General features: G+C 67.6%; 1 protein-coding gene across 1 annotated transcript in view; it reads right to left on the bottom strand.

The window, feature by feature from the left end:
• UGT8 (UDP glycosyltransferase 8) overlaps positions 1–18,713 on the bottom strand; it is a 29,426-nt gene extending 10,713 nt beyond the window's left edge. The window contains exons 1-3 of the mRNA XM_028520531.2: positions 18,545–18,713; positions 5,660–5,688; positions 3,968–4,794 (exon numbers count right to left, since the gene is read on the bottom strand). Coding sequence (XP_028376332.1) covers positions 3,968–4,792 — 825 coding nt within the window. The 5' untranslated portion in view covers positions 4,793–4,794; positions 5,660–5,688; positions 18,545–18,713. The remainder of the gene's footprint in view (positions 1–3,967; positions 4,795–5,659; positions 5,689–18,544) is intronic.
• Between the last annotated feature and the right edge of the window lie 1,961 nt (positions 18,714–20,674).

The raw sequence follows: 20,674 nt of genomic DNA, 5'->3' as shown, positions 1-20,674 counted from the left end.
CCCCGGCGAGCACCCAGGACACAGGAGGACGCCGCCCGTCCTCTCGCAGAACGGACGCCGCGTGTGACCACCCAGGGAGACAGGGCAGCCGGGGCCCTGCACGGGGGGACGCGGGTCACCGAGGCCCAACGACTGCACGCCAGGGGCGAGACTCATCTCTTCACACCGCCCCCCCCATGCGGAGCTCTCCACGGGGACCGTTTCCAGTGAAGCCCGGCCACGTGAACGTGCTCAATGCCGCTCCCCTCGCCGTCTCCGAAAGGTCGCGTTTTCCGGCCTGGCCGACCCCCCGGGCCGCCCAGGGCAGGCAGACACCGAGGCGAGCGGGTCGGCCCCACAGCAGGGACCCATGGCGCTGCTCCCTCTGGATCGACTCGGGGACCGTCTGTCCGGCACTGGCTAGTTCCCACCTTTACGGAGCAACACGGACCCTCAGACACAGTCACGCGTGGGCGTGGGCAGTGAGACCGGGTGCTGGGGACACGCGTGGGTGCCCGTGCGGCTGCACCGCACCCCTGCCCTTCGCCGAGCCGACCGGCAGTGCCGGCATTGATTCCTGGGACTCGCGTCTCCCTGCCTCCGGGCCTCCGGTTTCAGCATGAAATATTCACCGGCATGAAAGGTGACCCGCACGGTGCTGCCAGCACCCGCACTGGAGGAGTCCCTGCTCCTCGCCCCGCTCTGCGCCAAGGGGGGGGAGCGGCCGTCTCAGGGAGGGGGGCAGGGTCCTGGAGGAGGCGGTGGGGCCGGCCGGTCGGGGGCTGGAAGGGGGCACAGCGAACGGAACGAGGGGAGAGCGGGCGGAGGACCCGCCGAGGCCACGTGCGAGCCCCACAGGCTGACGACGGCCGGGCCCCGCTGGGGACGACCCGGCGGGTGTGAGACCCCCGACACGCCTCGTCCGGGTCGCCCCTGCACACACTCGGCACCACGGCTCCGTCACGCAGGCTCCGGTGGGCGAAGCTCGTGTGTCGGCGTGTCCCAGACAGAGACGGCGCTGTGTCCACGGCACCGTGGCTCTCACCGGGGAGTCCAGCATGAGGCGGCGCCCGCACTGCCGTGGCCTCCGGCTGGCAGTGACCACAGCAGCAACCACGGGGCCTGCCGCCGACTCTGGGAGCGAGCAGGGCACTCGGGGGCCGAGCTCGGCTGCGAGGGGCACAGGTGTCTGCAGGAGCAGCAGTCACACGCGGAGCCCCCGTGAGGAGCCCCACGAGGAGCCCCATGAGGAGCCGTGCGCCCGTCCCGTGTCCCCGAGAGGGACGGCAGGAACGCGCCCTGGCCGCGGCCTCCGTCCACTCACAGCCTGACCTGCCCCCGCCCCCCGCCCAGCGGTGCGAGTCCCCGGAACCAGCTGCCCCGTGTCCCCAAGGCCGTTCCAGCCAAGGACAGACGACCGACCTCTGCCTCTGTCGTCTCACCCGTCTCTGTCCCGTGTCCCAGCTGCCCCGAGTCACAGGCGTCTGTGAAGCTGGGAGAAGGGAGACGCCCAGGCACCTGCGGCCTCAGGGGGAGGGTACAACGCTCAGGCTGGGCACCCAGGTCTCCTGCGCGACGGGCGCAGCCCCGTCCCTGCCGAGGTGCGCAGTGGACACCGCTGGCTCTCCCCGAGGGGGGTGGACAGTGACGTCCTCAGCGGGGACACAGCAGCTGCCCTGACTCACCACAGGGGCACAGCTGGGAGGCCGCCCGGGGCCGGAGCGGCACCAACGCAAACCGAGGGCACAGGAGGACGCCCGCCCGTGCGGGGAGCAGTGCCCGGCGCGGCCTGCAGTCCCGGGCGGCCTCCCCAGGCCCCGCGTCCAGGTGCGGCTTGTCAGGCCAAGAGGTGGCTGCGCGGCCGAGATTGAGCCACCGGGGCTGACGGTGCCGCCGGGGGAACCCACGAGACACCGGCCTGTGGCCGGTTCGTCTCAGGTGACAGCGCTGGCCTTCGCGGTGCGGCCCTCCCCCCTCGTGGGGACACCCAGCGCTGGGACGGCTCCCGCGGAACGCCCGAGGGCCCCCGTCCAGCGGGAGCCGGTGACGGGCCTCCCTACCGACAGGACCCCACTAGCTGGCTCTGACGGCGACCATGCCAGGACCGGGACTCTGTCCGGCGTGCCTCCGCCCTTGGCCAGGCTGGCGGCGAGCCCGGGGCAGCCCAGAGTGGACGGCCTGACCAGGGAGACGAGCTGCCCATGTGCCCACGAAGGTCCCCACGATCCAGACGCAGCCACCGCGGCCACCCCCAGTCAGCTCCTCGTCCTCGGGGCCCGGGGTGCCAGCTGGCGCGCAGGGCCCACCCTCCAAGGCACACGGGGTCCCACGGCTCCACCCCTCCGTCCCGTGGCGTCCTCTCGGCGGCCTCTCGGCCTCTGACGTCAGACGGGTCAGAGAGAGCTCGCTGCCCACGCGTGCCCGTGGAGACGGGCGGGGAGGAGCCGCAGGAGGTGCCGCGGTCCCGACAGAGCACCTCTCCGGGGCCCGGGGCCCGAGCCCCGAGACCACCCCACTCAGCCCCCCGAGACCCAAGCTCCTCCCCAGCCTCTCAGACTCGGACCCTCCTGCAGTGGGGCCCACGAAGGGACAGGCCCTGCTCCCGCCGGGGAGAGGAACGGAGGGGAACAGACCCTCGAGAGCTCAGGCAGCGTCTTCAGAAAGTCCCCCGGCCCCTCCCTGCGGGCTGGGAGGCCCGATCCAATCCCACTGTCCAGTCATCTGCAGACGCCTGGGAAGCAGCCCACCCTGTACGACACCCGCGGGTGACCACCCCACCGAGCTGCTGCTGGCGAGAGCGGACCAAGGCCTCCACTGGCCGGTCACCCCGGTGTCCAGGCTGGGGCCCGAGGACAGCACGGGCCCTGGAGAAACTCGTCGACGCCCAGGCCCCCACAGGACGGTTCACCGGGTCAGACACCAGCAGGGGCACCGCAGCCCTCGGCACCCAAACCCCCAGCAGGAGGCACCCCGGAGAGGGAGGCAGGTCCCTGAGAAGGTCCCTGTGGGGGGGCCTGCACGCGGCCTGAGCCAGGGTTGCCCGCGCGCGGGACCATGGGACGGCTCTCCTGCTGTGCACGGGGCGTGTCCTCACGCAGGTGCGTCTCGGTGGGGACAGCCGCACCACGGAGTGCCCACAGGGAGGGAGGGAGGGCAGGGAGCCCAGCGCAGGGAAGCCGGCGTCGAACCAGAAACCACACGAGAAATGAAGTGCCACCTCCCACGATGCCCCAGCCACAGGAGAGACGCCGTCAGACCGCACCCAAGTGACGGTGAGGGAACAGGGGCCTCGGCCGACCAGCCTCATGGCTGCTCCCACGACCCGGGTCTAGGGATTCCACTACTTGGGCTTGGGCTACTTTCCAGGAGGGAGGGGGGACAGCAGCTGAGGATTCCAGGTGGGCCCAGCAAGTCCCCGAGCAGCCAGACCACGGCCACTGTGCACGTGGCATGTGTAGCTCAGCAGGGGCAGAGAGGGGGCGCAGCCTGGACAGACCCTGGAGGGGCCCCCTCCGGCCTCGGAGGGGAAGTGCAGCTCACGGCTGAACTCAGCCTGCAGCTGTCATGATGCGAGCAAAGAGCTCCGTCCACGTGGCCCCGTCCACGTGGCTTCTGACCACGGCATCTGCGGCACCACCTGGACGCAGAGGCCTGTCTGGGCCGGGTCTCACTGAGGCCAAACCACTCACGTGCACGAAGCGTCTCAGACTCTCTGCCCACGGTCCAGGGAGGGCACTGCCGCCGAGAGTCCCTGCAGCCCGGCCTGAGCCCACGGCCGAACAGCCCCGGGTGCCGGACGTGCTGAGGGCAAGGCCACGGAGGGCCCCAGGACCGCGGACCCCCCACAAGGGGACCCCGGGGGTCTCTGTGTCCTGCCCCCCCTTGGCAGCATTTGGCATCGAACCACCAACCCCGCCCCTTCTGAAACCCCACGCTGACCGCGGACCCGCTTGCCGGCTCGGGTCCCCGGGGCGCGCAGGGGCCTCACCTGGGGCAGCGGCCCGGCCGGCTTGGTGAGGATGCCCCCCACGTAGACCACGTTGGGCAGCGTGGGCCGCGGGAACTCCAGCGCCACGTCGGTGCAGAGCATCCACAGGCTGGAGCCGTGCACCAGGTCGAACATGGACTTGCCGGGCAGCAGCCCGTGCTTCCGCAGGATGCGCTCGTACTTGGGCAGCACCAGCAGGCGGACGCCCAGCCGCGACACCAGGTACACGCCGGCGTTCTTCATCCGCTGCACCAGGCTCATGCGGTCCGTGAGCAGCGAGTTGAACTCGGGCACGTAGGCCAGGGGTGCGGGGGCGCCCACCTCGGCCGGGTACCACAGGCCGGTGGAGAACACGGCGTAGCGCACGCCCAGCAGGTGCGCGATGACGAAGCCGCACATGTCGTTGGGGTCGACGAGCAGCAGGTCGAAGCGCTCGCGCCGCAGCGCGCGGAGCAGCGGGCGGTTGCCCAGCACCAGGTCGCAGTTGCGCGTGTACTGCTCCAGGATGTCCAGCAGCTCCACGGCCGTCAGCCGCCCCGAGAAGATGTTGCGCATCTTGGCCTGCAGGAAGGCGTCGGAGGCGGAGCTGTTGAAGACGCCGGGGTAGCGCCGCAGCCCGTAGTGCGGCGAGGGCGCCAGGTCGCGGCCCTCGGACAGCAGGAGGACCGTGCGGTGGCCCCGCGCATGCAGGGCGGAGGCCAGCGTCTTGAAGATGTATATGTGGCTCTCAAACATGATGGGCGGCACCACGATGATCTTGGCGGCGGCCGCGGCCCCCAGGGCAGCGGCACACAGGAGCACCAGGCGCGGCAGGCAGGACGCCATCGCTGCAACGACACACGGTGACCCTGAGCAAGACGCGTCCTCGCCACCGCCCCCTGCAGGCTGCCGCCCTGAGCGCCCGCCTCCGCTGCCCTCAGCCCCGTCCTGCAAGGTCGTCTGGGCGCCCGGCCCGGGTGGCAGGTTCACAGCTCTGGAACCTGCAGGGGCCTCAGAGGGCTCCCTGGGGGACCGGTGGGAGGAGCTGCTACAGAGCAGCATTCCCCTCCTTTCACGGAAGCGAACGCCGGTCCAGGGCGCAGGACGGGACGTGTGCCCCTCCTCTGATCTAACAACCTGTGCATCTCGGCAGCCCCCTGCCCGGCTACGGACAGACGGACGCTGTGCTACAGAGGGACTGTCTCAGGCGGCCCTCCTACAAGAGACACTGCCCGCAGGGAGACCACCGGCAGCGTGTCCGCCTTCTGTCCCAGCCCAAGTCCCCTGCAGACGCAGCCAGGGCAGCGCCCGGAAGGGGCCCCCGACAGCTGGTCCCAGGAAGCGAGTGCGGGGTGCCTGTCCCACCCTCACCGGCTGCCGGTCCCAACACCAGAGCCGGCTGACGCCCTCCCACCCTCACGGGTGTTGTCGTCCGCCATCACTGCACAAGCAACATCCCACCTGGGGGGCCGGCAGGTGCCAACTGCCCCACCCTGCCCCACCTGACACAGCGCCGGCCACCTCCACACGACGAACTAGCCCCGGACACACAGAGGCCTCAGCGGCAGCGTCTCAAGTAACCGGACACTTTCACTTCGCAGCCGACCCACACGCCTCACGAAGGCAGTATCGGCTCCCGCATCGCCACGCGCTGACCGCCCACCCCGGCGGCACCACACCCACCACCGGAAAACACAGCTCCGATGGCCATACCTGCTCAGCACCCAAGCCCGGCCAGCAACCTAGAAAGAAAAAGAAAGAGAAATAAATCAATGGTGGGCAAACGACAGGTCGAACTGTAAACACGTCACATTTCCAGCCCCCGGACCCGGGAGAGCCCGGACCCTCGGTGGACGAGCCGGCGCTGGGCCCGAGAGGCGGCGGCAGCAGCGCCTCACTGCAGACACACCGACACCCATGGGAGCCGCTGCTCGAGGACCGACGGGGCCTCACAGGACGAGCAAGGAGACAACCTGCTTCCGTCACCCTGACCGCCACTGTGGTCCCTGCAAGGCCCCAGGGCGGGGGGGTGGGGGGGGGCTCTGAACTCCAGAGCGGCAGACTCCCACGGCCTTCGCTCAGACGGCAGCTCCCCCCGCGCCGCCAGGAGTTCGCCACCGGGAGCACTCGGCTTCCTTTGCGGGTCCCTCCGCTCCCCCACTTTCTCGAGCACCAGAGTCCAACGCCACAGGCCCCTGGCTGCTTCCATCTCCTTGCTCACTGACAACGTGGGGCCCCGGCCCCACGTGGAAGAGCCATCACACCCTCCCCCCACACACAGTTCACCCAGTTGGTGCGGGATCGAGGACCGTGCGGCAGTAAAGCCTATGGCACGTGAACGCCACCAGCACCGGCACCTGAACCTCAGGGCTCTGGACGGCCGGTGTCCCCGGGTCGACTGCTCGAACGAGAGCTAACCCCAGCGCTGAGCCGCGTCCGCACAGACCGCCCGGCTCTTGGGAGGGGGAAGGGCAGCCCGCAGCCCGGCCCCCCCCGGACTGGGGGTCCCGTGAGCGAGCACACCAGGCCCACCCGCCGCCAGATGTTCCCCCCACCCCCCAGCCCCCGTGAACACGGCTACAGTGACTGCTTCTCCCTCCGCGTGGCGTGAGCCCCGGGAAGACCGCCCGGCAGAGCCAAGACTCGCCGGGCACCGGGACTGGTGCCCTCGCACCAACGTAAACTTGAACGTCTGTTCCTCCGCGTTGCCACCTCAGCTCCTGAAAGGTGGAGGTTTCAGCCCAGGCCGGCGGCCGGTTCACCGCCGCTGCCTACGCGCGTCGCAAGGGCTGGCGAGGCCCCCAGAGTGCGCGGCCTTGACCTCGACCCAGGACGTGCAGCCCGACCCCAAGAACCGCCACCGACAGCCTCGCTCTCCCTTCCATCTGGGAGAGCGAGCTCGCGTCACAGCCGCGGCCTCGGCCGCTCCAGGCACTGAGCTTGGTTCCGCCACCGCTGGGCCCTGGACTGTCCCGGTGACTCATCCTGAGCAGGGGTGGCGGGGGGCGTCTCCCCTTCCCTGCCGCTCGCTCGCTCGCTCTCACGGCAGGGCACCACGCACGTGGCCCAGAAACCCACAGGAGGACGCTGGCCCTGCCGGCCGGACACCGCCCCAGCGCCTGTCTCCGGCCACGGAGCCTTCACTTTCACTTGGCTCACGGCCAGAGCCACCGAGACCACGTGCCCCGGCCTCTGTCATGCCGGGCTTGGCCACACACGTGAGTCTTGGCCAGGGGGGGCGGGGACGGAAGCCCAGCCCTCGGAGGCCCCCAGTCTCGGCCTCCTGCTGGCCGAACCAGCGGAAGGAGGACGAGGTCATGATTGACGCCCGTCGGCCACAGGCCCCTCCAGCCGACTGCTGGGGCCAGAGCTGGGCCACCCACAGGGGGTCCACTGTTCTGTCTGCCCTTCACCCACCCCGGCGCCGGACCAGGAGGGACCTCATGAGACCAGACCGTCCTGGGCCCGTGGGCCAGCCGGTGGCCCCACAGCCTGGCCTGCACCCCCGCAATGGGCCAGGGGCCCCCTCCCATCCCACTGAGTCCACACGGGGCAGAAACAGCTGCCCCGTCACAGGTGCGAGGGTCAGACCTCAGCCAGGAACGGGGGGCGGCCGTTCCCAAACCCCCTCTCCGTCCACTCGCAGCGAAGGAAGAGGAAAGGGACGCTGGAGAAACACTCGGCCCTGGGAGACCCCACGTGGCCACCGAGACCGCAGGCCGGCCAGTCTGCAGACACCTGCCCCTCCCACGCGGGGCATGTTACACCCCCAGTTCCCGCTGGGACCAGGGGGTCCCCGAACCCACACCTGGCCCACAACCCAGGCCTGTGCCCTGACTGGGAATCGAACCCATGACCTTTTGGTTCGCAGGCCGGCACTCAGTCCACTGAGTCCCACCAGCCAGGGCCACAACTTCCGTCTGTTGCCTTTTTCCGTCGACCACAGTCGTCTGACAGATGATGGAAAACGTTCCGTTACTAACTCGACATCCCTCAGGCCAAGCTGCCACCGCAGGGAACCGGGGCCCGCGGCCCCTTGAGGGAGCCGGGGCTCCCAGCGCCGCCCCGGGAGCGCCCACCACGCCGTCCTCGGCCGCGCACGGCCCTGCCACCTGGCGCACGCACGAGCACCGCTTCCCGCAGGGCCCACCGGCCGCCGCGCTCCTCTCCGCAGACGCCTCTGAGCTGCGGTGCGGCCCAGGCAGACATGCCGCGCCCCGCTTACCGGCGACGGCTGGCCCCGGCCTCCGGGTCGTCGGTGGACATAAGGTAAAAACGAGAACACAGAGAGGAGGGCGGGCCAACAGGGGCCGGGCGGGCACTGCCCCTTGTGCCCACCACTGAGTGCACAGACCTGTCGCCGAGGGGAACGGCTCCCGGACACGCGTGTCCAGGAGAACTGCCACGATCTCTCCAGGAGAAGCGGTGGGGGTCCGTGTCCGTGACCCCAACTGAGATTCTGACACACCCCCGGCCCCGAGGGGCGGCCAGGATGCAGGCCTGGAGCAGACGGGGCTGAGTGAGAGCTCCCCGCCCGCCTGCAGGCAGGGAGCGCAGGGCACAGCCGTGGGCAGGATGGGCACACACCCTGCTCCACTCCCCCGTCCCACCCCCAGCCCCGACCAGAGCCCCACCCCGGCCTCCCAGGCACACCCGTGAGGGCGGAGCACAGGGGCCAGCCGCACCTCCCAGCCTCCCCCAGAGCAACGCCACGCTTTCACGGTAAACTGATGGGGAAACCACTGTGTTTGTCAAGTATTCTCAAGGTCACCCGGAGATAACGAAAATAAATGTCAAGGTGTGTAAACTGTGCGTTTGGGGCGTCTCCTCAGGCCGTTCCCCTTTGATGCTGTTTAAATCGCCGACATCGTGCGCGAGGCCCTGGAACGAGGTGCCCGTGGGGACGGGCACTGACAACGTGTGTGTGATCCCCCACACACCAGGGGTCCCCCCACCGGCCCCCGCACCTGTCACACCTGTGAGCACCTGCACACCCCCGAGTGCCCAGTCGGCAACTGAAACACGGCGGCCTGAGCTCAGGTCACAAACACGGAGCAGGGAGTGCCGCGCACCTGCACTGAGACCGTCTCCGGGCCTCAGGCAGCCGGGCACTCTGCCACCGCGGGAGGTGGCCGGGCTGACCGCAGCGAGGGTCGCCGACCCACCCACCTGAGCCAGCGTCAGAGCCGCCAGGGGAGGCGGTCGGGACGAGGGCTGCCGGCCCGGCTCGGGGTCCGGCGCACACCCAGTCTTCAGACTCTCGGGGGGCACAGATGCACGGGGGGCGGGGACGGACCCACAGACGCGCGGGCAGGAGCGAGAAGGTGTGGCTTCTGCGTGAGAGCGCCCCCCCTCCCCGCCGGGTGCTGGGTCCCCGCTCCCACTCCACCTCCAGCCTCGCACCCGGGACCCAGGGACACTCCGTAAACAGTGAAAACTCTGTGCGAGGGCCGAGATCTCACCCTTCCCCCAGACACGAGGAAACGCTCAGGGGCCACACTCCGGCCGCTGTGAGTCCCGGGTTCCGGCCGCCATCTGCCCCCCTGACCCCGCGATGCTGACGCCTGCCTCACAGCGTCTCCTGGGGGCCTGTCCCATCTCTCACCGGCATTTCAGGGGGCGGCTAGGGAGCAGACCCAGGCAGAGTGCCCCCAGCCCTCCCGGGACGCAAGCCCCCGCGTGGGGGAGGGGGGACTTTCTCCGCACCTTCACTGGGAGGCGGGGACCACCGACGGCCCAGCTCTGAGTCCTGCTCCAAGCCACACCCTCCCCTGAACCGGCAGCGGCTGCAGGGCCTGCAGTCCTCGCCTCGGCCTCGTCAACGTCCGAGTCACCAACCGAGCTGCTCGCAATGTCTCCAATGTGCTCTCAGACCGAAAACATCTGGCCCAGCACGACCAACAACCAACCCGCGGAACCGCAGACCCTCCCCCGGTGGCTCCCCCCGAGTCCTCACGAGGGGCCGGGAGAGGACGCCCCCCCTGGGGACCCGAGGCAGCCACGGCGACAGCATCACACCCAGAGGCTCCGACTGGGAGCCGCGGAGGAGCGGGGTCACCCCCCAGAAGGGGAAGCCTGGGGGACCGGGGGTCTGCGGACACTGGCAGTGCAGCCCCAGAGGCCCCTTCTCCCTGTGCAGGGACAAGCGGGGCGCTGGGTCCTCGCAGCACCCGGGGGTGCACCCGGTGCCGCAGGTGACGCCGGCCGGCAGGGCTGCTGCAGGTGGCCGCCGCCTCGCGAACCCAGCGTACACACGTCCACGCGGGTACCTCCGTCGTCGTTACAAAACAGTGGCAAGCGTTTCTAAACGTGTGTGCTCAGGCAGGAAATAAACGAGGGTCCCCGCTGCAAACGAAAAGCCCTCCACCTGCAGAGAGGCCTGGCGTCGGGGGCCACCCGCCTCTCACGGCCGGTGGTCCTGGTGGCTCGCTGGCGGCCGGACCAGCACGGGCTTCCCCAGGGGGGTCAGCCGGCGTCTCCCGCCTGCTCCCGATACAGGTGCCGCCGTGCGGCCACCCCGCACGTCACAGAGAGCAGGTGGGTCTTTTGGAAGTCCGGGGCACGCAAATCCAAACAGCCGTGTCTGAGAACGCTCGGCAACGACCTGCTTCGACCTCTGCACGAGCGTCACAGCAGACGGAGAAGGGAGCCACCGTGTGTCTGGCTCCACGGCAGCTTCCGCCCCGCAGCGGGCTGCCTCCTGACTGGCGGCTGACTCGGTCCTCACGGGCTACAGGTGCGCACGACACGGGCCAGGCAACCACACGTCTGGCTCAAACCCTCCGTCGTCCGCATTGTGCACCCCCCGGGCGGAGCCGCTGAGAGAGGCAGGGCCCAGAGGCCGGCAGGTGGGAAGCACCCCGGGCCCGCGTTCGGGCAGGACCACCTGAACACAGCAGCCCAGTCCCCACCCCCTCCCCAGCCCCCCACTCTGTAATCACGGGGGTGTCCTCTGAGCCCCCTCCCAGAGGCAGGGACAGAAGCGTCAGCTTGGACGGCAGGCGGGGGCAGGAGGAGGGGAGGGAGCGGCCAGGAGGGGGCGGGAGCCCTGGGTTCTGTGTGCTCCTCGCAGTTTCACAGTCGGAACAGAACGTGCGTCCACAGCCTGAGCCGGAGAAGCCTGGGAACCCCAGCAGCGCGGCCACCTGTCCGGGGCCCCGAGAACCGTCTGAAGCTGGTGAATGACCGCCGGTCAGACCCCGCTTCTCGTGAAAGGTCCACGTCAGCCTGAGCGTCCGTCCCCTCCCCTCTCCCCCGGACTCGAGGCTGTGAAGCCTCGCTCCCGGGGCCTCGGCGCCCTCTGCAGAGGCAGCCGGGAGCCCCCCACAGAGAAGGGGCTCGCCCTCGGGGGGTGGGGGGGGTCCCAGCAGACCCCTCCAGAGCTGCTGGGGGGGGCCCTCGGGCAGACCGACCCTCGGGCACGAACACCAAGGGAAGGCGGAGTGCATGTCGCCATCCGTCACCACCGTGCTCAGCCGGAGTCGGCGGGACCTGGGTGCCCGCCTCCTGGGATTCCCAGGGGGACGGGAGGGGGCCCTACCGCCGGCTGCGACTCCATCACGAAGGGCCCGCAAGGGGCCCCCGACAGACGGCGCTTCTGCTCACTGGCGGAAGGTGACCGAGGATGCGGCGGTCGTTCCGTCTCCCGGGACCAGCACCCGGTTGCAGAACATTTCACTTACAGCGGAGGAAAGAGCGCGTGTACACGACACGGGTTTGGGAAAACCCGGAGGACAGAAGCACAACAGGCTGAGAAACCTCGGGCTGGGCGCCTGCTGCCTCCCGGGCAGGGCCCCTGGGAGCTCGTGCTCTCCCGGAGGGAGGCCTCCTCTGAGGACTCGGACACGGGAGGAAGAGGGGGCCCGAGGGACCGAACCACGGGGGGGGGCGGGGACAAGCACCGGGAGAGTAGGGGGCCATCCCTCCGGGGCCCCCCGGGCCGATGCCGTCTTGGGCAGACGGGGCCTCGGGGGAGGACAGGACCAGGAAGGCCAGCCTGAGGGGCGGGGGCCAGAGGGCCCAAGGGCCCGGTATCTGATGGCTGAGAGGTGGAGGGTGGGGGGTCCCGGCCGAGGAAGAGGCGCTGGTGTGGCCGTGAAGTGCCGGGACGGGGCGGTCAGCGGGGGTGGCACCGGCCAGCATGTGGACGGTCAGCGCATGGTGCCCGGGGCCAGAGCAGGTGGGGGGTCAGGCACAGCCCGACGGGCCAGCGGGTCCGAGGAAGACACGCCCACCACTGACAGGGTGCGGGCTGCAGCGGCGGGACGAGGGGCCTGTAAGGTCGCGGGGTGGTGTCAGAGGTCACTCCTGAGGGCCGTGTCCCCCGCCCTGTGTGTGGCCCTCGAGGTGAGCGCTCGGCGGACAAGCACGCACAGCGAGAGACCTGCCAGCCTGCGGGCGACTGACCCCCACCCCCAGCAGCTGCAGCCGCAGCCGCAGCCCGTGTCCAGCATCCCGTCGGATGCTGGGCAGCCCGCGGGGTGGCCTCCCTCCTAGGTGCTGAAGGCACGGGCCTATGTCCCCACCCCACCCCGCCCCACACTCTGGGCCCCCACCAGCAGCTCTGGCCTGCGCGGGGCCCACACCCAGCGGGCACCCACCTCCTCCCGCTCCCCCCGCACCTGCTCAGCCCCAGTCCTCCCCGCTTTCCCCGACGGTCCCCCCCCCTCACACCGGCCCCCACGCCCACACCGGCCCCTGCTACAAGAAGGTCTTCAGAGCCAGGGGAATGCAGCCCGAGACTGGCATTTGTCCCCCCCCCACCTCATGCACGGCCCCCGGCTCCCCGTGAACCAACGGGCAAACCTGTCTGACCAGCTCCATCCAGGCCCTGCTCCAGGGGCCCTGAGCTCCTGAGCTCGCCTGCGTGCTGCTCCGAAGCAAACCCCCAAAACGACACCTCAACACACGGAGAAAGGCCCCGGGGCCGGGGGACCCTGCCCAAGTCCAGGGCCGGAGGGCACAGCGCCCTGCCGCCAGGAAACCCGCTCCCCATCCAGCCTCCTCTTCTGAGTGACGGGCATCACCCAAGGGCGGGGCGGGGGGGCATCAGTTAAAGCTTTCATCTCAGGTTGGCAAGTGCAGGGGATACTGGAGCGCAGGACCCCGGGGTGCAGGGTGCCCGGATGTGGGAGGGCCGTGTGTGTGTTTGCTCCTGTGACGCAGGCGAGGAGAACCTGAACTTGCAGGTCAGGCCACTCAGCACACACAGCACCTTCTGCTCCCAGAGAGTCGCCTCCACGTGGCTCGGGACAGTGACGCCCCGGGCACGAGTGGACGGTGGCGTCTGTAGAGGACCGTCCGCAGTCCCCACCGGAGATCCTTCACGCACCCCGAGACCCCTGTGTCCCATCACCTGCCCCCAGCAGCACTGCGCTCTTTATCTTTCCGGTTGTTGTGCAAATGCAGGGTTCAACAACATGATTCAATGGATAAAAACTGAATTTTTATAAAATTTTTCCAAAAACATATTACAGAAAATACAACATATTTGAACATTCGATTCTACTTTCTTTCGTTAAACTTTTAAAAATTCATGGGAACATATTATTTAAACTAAAATGTCCCACTTGGAGGAAGATCGGCCCCACGGGTATTACTTATAAAAACCAGTTACAGCCAACGTGATAGCTAAAAACGTCTGATTCGGGGTCTTGAAAATAGTTCAGGTATTAAATTTCCTCAGAACAGAACTGCAGGTGCAAAGCAGTTCCACACACTGTGCAGTGACAATATTCTGAAGTCAGGCCAACGCGCACCAAATCAGTCACAGTGCAGATTCGCTCAGTGACGCGGGCGCCCCAGGGGCGTGTCTGCTCTGCACGTCCAGGGGGACAGGTCACTCCTTCAGAACAAAACCGGCTCAGTGACGGCTCCAGGCGGACGGCACCCCGCGACGAGCGAGCACGCAGCCTTCCCCACCGTTCCTCACCGCACAGCCTCCCCCCCCTGCATCCGGGTTCGGAAACGCCCGCCCAGGTCTGCGGGGGGAGCAGGGTCTGCCGGGGTGTCCGGGGCGCCCTGCCGCCTGGGAGCTCGAGTCTGGTGTCCGCACTCTCCCTGCACAGACCGCAGGCGAGGCTCCCGTCCATGTTGCCCTCCACCGGCGCCTGCCACTGGGACAGGCGTGAGGAGAGGACAGTCCGCAGCCCGGCACTGAGCCGTGGACACACGCCTGAACCTGTCAGGAGTCCCAGCCGACATCTCCCGCACAGACCTCCCCCAAATACCCACCAGCGACAGCATGGAAAAGCCACAGCAGCATCAAAACAGGAATCTGAGTTTGGGTGTTTACCTCTGATACAAAGCTTGCTTCATCCAACTGGAGAAAACCCGACGGGAAAAGTAGGTGTATGTTAAACGTGACCAAAGCAGACTCAGTCATGGGGAACCCCGGCCACCGGCCTCCCCTCCCCCGGCCAACCACTGCTGCGGGCCGGCGGCTCTCGGCCTGGAGCGGTCAGGAGGTGCCTCACAGCCTCGGGCATTCAGTGAGACCTGTCTTGTTTGTCTGGGTTTTCAGATTACTTTAAGATGAATAATCTCGGCCCTCATTAGATTAGCTCAGGAACTTGAACTCACGGTTCCAAGAACACTTGACAGAAGGCGTTAAAAACGCCTGCAGTTGGATGACCAGCTGCTCTGGGAGCAGCCCAGCTGTGGGCCGCGCCGGGCCGCGCCCGTCCGCGCCCGGGGAAGGCGGCGCCTCCCACGGCCCTCGCCGCTCCCCGCAGAGCCTGCAGCCGCCCCTTCCGTCAGCTTCCCTGCTGGGAACGGCCCAAGCCACCCCATCACCTTCCCAAATGCTCCATCTCATCTCCTCCCTGGGCCCCGAGAGCAAGTGCAGCTGGACGTGGTGACGACCTCGTCACCCAGCCCAGGGACCTGCCCCCTGGAGCCCAGCAAGCGGGCGATTTGGTCCTCGGGGTGCAGATGGGGAAAAGGAACCGAGCCCTGAGTTCGAGGTCAGGGCCCTGTGGGTCTGTCCTTGACCCTGGCTTCCCGAGACTCTTCCCCATCGGCCACCAACAAGCTGCTGGCCTCGCTCCCCGGCCTCGAGTTCTGCACCTTCTCTGTCCAACTCATCCAGTGGGGGCCCCCGCCCAGGCCTGTCTGTCCTCCTCGCTCTTCACACCCGCCCCGGAAGACCCAGTCACCTCCTTTCTCACAACCACCTGTACTCTGAAAACCCCTAAATCCATCCATTCGGTCATTCACACCACTGGACAGGGACCCACCGGACACACCCCTTTCCAGGTCCAGACCTGATCCCTGTCACCCCTCAGCCCCCGTCGCACCTTCCTGTGCCACCACCTGCCATCAGTCACCCCCCAAGGGTGTGACCACACCCTCCCTCTGCCTCACCGCCTCGCCTCAGGAGGTCCTCGCCCCGCCCAGTCCCGGCGGCCTGTGTCTCATCCTAGGCCCAGCCTCCCGGCTGCAGGAGGCGCGTCCTGCGCCCAGCACACCACCCCTTTGTTCCACCAACCTGTCTCTCAGGTCACCCCCTCCAGGGAGCCTCCGTCCCAGGTGGACCTGGCTGCAGAGGGCTCTGCCTGTGGGTGTGCAGGCGCGCTCACCGGGGCACCTGCTGTCTGCACTTCCCGAGACCCCCTGCTTTCCCCACCCCACCCAGGGCCCCTGCAGGGTCTGCACAGAGTGAGGGGGGCTTCCTCCAACCACCTGCTGAGGAAGGAGCGTTTTCGGACTACTCAGGGGAGGGAGAGACGGCAAGCACTCTTCCCGACACTAAATCAGACCACTCTGCTCATCCTCATTTGACTACACAGATCTTCCTCAGGAGATGCAAAGCGGCAGTGAAATCACTGGCCTCACCCAGCAGGAGGGCGTCAGGACCCGTGCGTCACCCTGCGTCCCGGCCTCCCGTCGGGAAACAGCGCCACACCGCCCACGGCCAGGGAGTGTCCGGGCACGAAGCGCCCCTCCCAGCACCGTCCCCAGCCAAGCCCAGCCTGGGCCGCAGACACAAAGTCCACACCAGCGCTGCTTCCGTTCCGCAGAGAAGCAGACTTCCCAGGAGCCTGACCTGCCTGAAAGCCAGACACCCACCCAGAGAGCCCGAACACCGAGTTTCCTGCTGAGAAAACACGTCAGAACCCCTTGCACAGAGGCCGCCCTCCTGGGACCTCAGCCGCTCAGCTCACGACGCAGCCCAGAAGCACAGCACGAGGACGGCCAGCTGTCGTGCGGTCACAGCCTGACACGCGGGCGAGGCCCACGGGATTTCACGGAACACCGCAGCAGGCCCGCTCGCAGCCTGACCGCCGTGAAAGCGATAGCTGACAGCGGAGAGAGGGCCAGAAACAAAGGGGAGGGTAGTCCCGTCTCCACTCTAGAGTTTCAGGCTGGCTGAGCTCACCTGCTGCGAACAGGCTGCGCCCTGCTCGCTCGGCGGCGGCGGGAGCAGCGCTGGCAGGTCGTGGCCCCGTGAATTCCCGTTTGCACGGACAGCCCCACGCGGCCCTGACCCACCGCCTGGGGGCGGGTCAGAGCGTGAGATTCAGAAACGCTCCTCTGGTTTACGGGCAACTTTTTTAAAGGTTCGGTAATTGATGGAGTTGAGGGGTCAACTATGCAGAAAATGTGCTCAGGTAAACAGGGACAGCCCAGATGGTGTCCACCAGTGAGCTGCTCCCTGCACTGCAGGGACAGTCTCACGTCCCCACCCTCCCGGTGCCCTGCGGCCGGCCGGCGTGAGTGACTTCAGAGGCACGGAGCCGGCACCGCTGACACCGACCCGTAAACAACTGTGGGAGGACTCGGAGAAGTGAGAGAGGGGTCACTCCCTCCCTTTGTCATCAGTATTTACCTGCAGGCTGATGATTACCGAGGAGGAACCTGCAATGTGTGAAGTCACTTAGGTGCAATGCCAATGTCAAACGCTTCACCAAAAAAAATCCATTTTACCAGAAAAATTGTTACATCTTTACTCTCACCGCTTTGCTGAAGCCAGCGCCTGCGTTAGTAAACTTTAGATGGCGGGCTCTGAGTCTCTGCAGCATATTCCCCAGAAAAAGCCAGGAGAGTCCTTCTCCTCAGCTGTGCCCGCGCTACTGAGACACCAAGTCACCTCCGGGGGGCGCCCACTCCGACCCCAGAGGGTTTGCCCTGAAGCTCTCCAGGACGGTCGTTCACCAGAGACCAGTCCTGCGGCCGAACTCCCCTGCACGCGGACCAGTCCGCCCCTCACCCCGCACAGAGACGGGCTGACGAATGGTTTAACTCGGGGACACGAGGGAGGTCCGCGCTCCGTGCGGGAGCAGGGCTCCCCGGCTGACGCGGAATCTGCGGGGGCAGAGCGGCGCCCCCGACAGGGCCCGGCTCCCCGGAAGGCGCACTCGCCCCCCTCCCGCGTCGGGGCAGGACTCGCAGACCCGGGACTTTCTGACACGCGATTGTGAGGAATAAAGAGCAGCAGGCTGGCACGGGGCCGCCTGGCGCCGCGTCAGGTCCCCGATAATGAAAAGCTCATTGTACAGGGTGGTGGCCCAGCGTCTTTACCTTGTCTGGGTGGCGGCCTGCACACGAGGCTGCGCCAGTTCCTCACCCTGCGCGCACCGGGGGGCGGGACCCCCGGGTCACCGTGGGAGAAGCCCGCTGCCTCTGCAAGTCCCCGTGGCTGACCCCCGCTCCCGCCCCCCCGCCCCGGTCCCGGGCCCAGCGGCGCAGGTGCTGACGAAAGTCCAGGGACAGGACCCCTACCCGGGATGCGATGGGCCGCACGGCCACCGCCCTGACCGTCAAACCTCCGCGCTCCGCAGGCGCCGGCGCCCCCGGCGCACACCTGCGTCCCAGCACCTCGCATCCAGCCCCTCCCCCACCCCGTGTCCTCTCAGGGGCGAAGCCCCCGCAGCCGCGCTCACTGGGCACCCGGGCGCGGTGGGGGTGGGGGGCCGCGTGCCGCCAGCCCCGGGACACCTCACCCCGCGCGGCCCCGCGGTGGGAGGCGGCGCGACCCGAAAGGTCCCCGTAACTCCCTCCGCCCCCCGGCCCTGCGCCCGCTCGCACCTGCCCTCGGCCCAGCGCCCCTCACCTCGGCCTCGCTCCCGGCGAGGGGATCGGCGGGGCAGGTGTATCCGCCCGCGGCCGGTCGTGCCCGGTAGGCGCGGGGGGATCTGGGCTCACGGTCGACGGCGCGGACCCTCTACCCGCCTCCTCCTCGGCAGCGGGTCCCGCAGGCCCGAGCGCCTCCGCTCCGGCCCGGACCGCGGGGTGCACGCGCCCCGATGCGCCGCTCCCCGCCAGGTGGACGTAGCTGGAGCCTGGACCCTGGGCTGCGGACCCCTGACTCCGAGCACACGTGCTCTGCCCCGGCCCCCGCCCGCCCGCCCGGCCGCCGGCCGCCCCGCCGCCGCTTGCGCCTCAGCCTCCTCAGCCGCTGAGACCGCTGCGCCCCCTGCGCCGGGACACCACGCGGCGCGAAGTGCCAGGGCGCCCCCGCTGGAAAGTTGAAACTTAGGCCGGCGGTGGGGGAGGGGCGGGGGGCGCCCGGGAGGGGAGTTCGGTCCCGGGAAAGCGATGGGGGCGGAGCTCGGCCCAGCCCGCCCGCGGCCGTGCAGGGGGGCGTCGCGCACCCACCTGCGTGCGCGTCGCACTCTCCGCGGGCGCTGCCGTCGGCCCCGCGCCCACACCCGCGGCGCTCCGGGAACTGCGGGACGGGGCGCGGGCCGCGCGCTCCCCCTGCGGCCGTCCCGCTGCGCACGCGCGCCCTCCCTCGGAGCTGCGGCCACCCAGCGGCGCGCTCCCCGCTCCCCGGACAGGTGGGAACTCTGTGCGCGCCGCGGCGGAGAGGGCGGAAAGGTGCTCTTGTCTGCGTCGCCACGTGACGAGGCGCAGGGAAAACACTGACCTTCGCCTGCCTGCGGCCTCAGTGTTAACGCCGCGCGGTCACCGAGGGCGGGATCACAGAGCCTTCACCCACGGAGACCCTTTCAAGCAAGCAGGAGCTGTCTTCCTCAGATCAGAAATGTGAAGTGTTGTGAGAACTCTGGGAATATTTTGCCAGCCCTGTACCTGACCTGAGCAGGGACACATTTCTTTTTCATTGCATTTTAAAAGCCTTAAAGTAATAAACACTAACACTGAACAGCAGGTAACAATCCCACATGACGGAAGAGAAGCATTTATTTCAGAAGCTCTGTTCTCTCCAGTGTCAAGGGTGAAGCTGTAGTTCAAGCAATTTCAAGCTATCGTTTTGGTGATGCAAATGTAAAAAAAAAAAAAAAAGAAAGAAAGAAAGAAACTAAGGAAGAACTTTAACTCGTGAAAATCTTTCTATAATTTGTGTCACATTCCTTTGTGTAAAATTAACTTTACTTATACTTTTAATAATTCTGGTTGCATGGTGGTAGACACCGTTATAAAAAGGGGGTTCTGTAGAAGGTAACCGCCCAGGGTGGTCTGATCATGAATCCCTGACTGGGCGGGTCAGGGTGGGCAGTCGCGCCCGCGGCCTAGACCTCTTTTAGTGAAAGGTTTCAAGCCGACCCTGTCCACTGTTCCTGTGTGTGGCGGGCACACTCCTGCAGAATGCCAGGAGCGGGCCCCCCGCTCGGGGTAGGAACCCTCAAGAAGGCGCCTGACCTTCCTGACCGTCCTGCCATCCATTCCTGCCTTGCTTTCTCCCCCTCACGTAATCCTCCTGCTCTCCTCCTCAAGGTCAAGTGCAGAAGAGGAAACGCAGGCCTGTTATTCTCGGGAGCGTCTGAGCCCTTGCTCCCCGGCTCGTGTCTTCAGTTTGCCTTAAACTCTTATGAAACTTCTCTATCCGGCTTGGACATTTCTTCCAAGGTCACAACGTTATGACGTTAGCTTATTATAACTACATGTCGTATTCTAAAGCAGTATCTTTTTTTCATGATTACACAATGTCATCAGTAAAATTCACTCTGAACTCGAGTTAGCACCCAATAAGTTAAATCTTTTAAAATCTCCAAAACTTGATAAACCTGCTTCAGAGTGAGCTGCAGAAAACACGGGAACAGGCCACGGGCGTTACGACCTCCGGCCTTTCAGAACTGGAAGGTTCGCTGGGCCGGGCTCTCACTCAGCCTGGACCGAGTCTCCATCCACCAGGGGTCGCAGGCCCGCGAGGTGCAGGTGGCTCAGAGGACCACGTGAAGTCAGCGCTAAGGCTTGTCCCCGCAGCTCCCGCCCCTCCGTTAGGCACCTGTGGCTTCTCACGGACTGTCCATGGTAGCCCGTATGCCTCCTGGAGAAAACTGTGTCTCGTGTGACAACTGCCACACTGTCACTCCTCACTCGTCTGACCTAAATGCACCGCCCGCTCCCGGCAAGCCCAGCCGGCCCCGAGGGTCCAGCACGACACAGGCACGTCCGCCGTGTCCGCTTGATGCTTTTCTAGACGCCGGTCTTCGCCCCCGCGCGCTCGCCCCCTTCCACGGCAGCCCTGCGGGCGCGCGCTCCCACCCCCGCGGAGCTGGGCGCGCTCCAGCAGCCCCGGCGCGGCCCGAGGAACGCTGGTCCGGGACAGCCTGCTGGGTGCCCGGGACAGAGCACCGGAGGGGCCGGGCCGGCCGCCTGCGCGGCTGGGCGCGCTCCTGGAGACGCAACCTGACTGACACGGCCGAGGGACAGGCTTCACCGCGGCCGCCCGTGTGCGGCCTGTGCGCTGTGGCCGCGCAGCGCCCGGGACCGCGGGGGACCATGGAGTCACCGGACGCAGTCTCCCGGGTTCCAGAAACTGCC

This window comes from Phyllostomus discolor, chromosome 8, assembly GCF_004126475.2.
Source record: "Phyllostomus discolor isolate MPI-MPIP mPhyDis1 chromosome 8, mPhyDis1.pri.v3, whole genome shotgun sequence".
NCBI classification, from domain to species: domain Eukaryota; kingdom Metazoa; phylum Chordata; class Mammalia; order Chiroptera; family Phyllostomidae; genus Phyllostomus; species Phyllostomus discolor.
The sequence above is the reverse complement of the archived record's forward strand: the minus strand, read 5'-3'. Positions and strand labels throughout refer to the sequence as shown.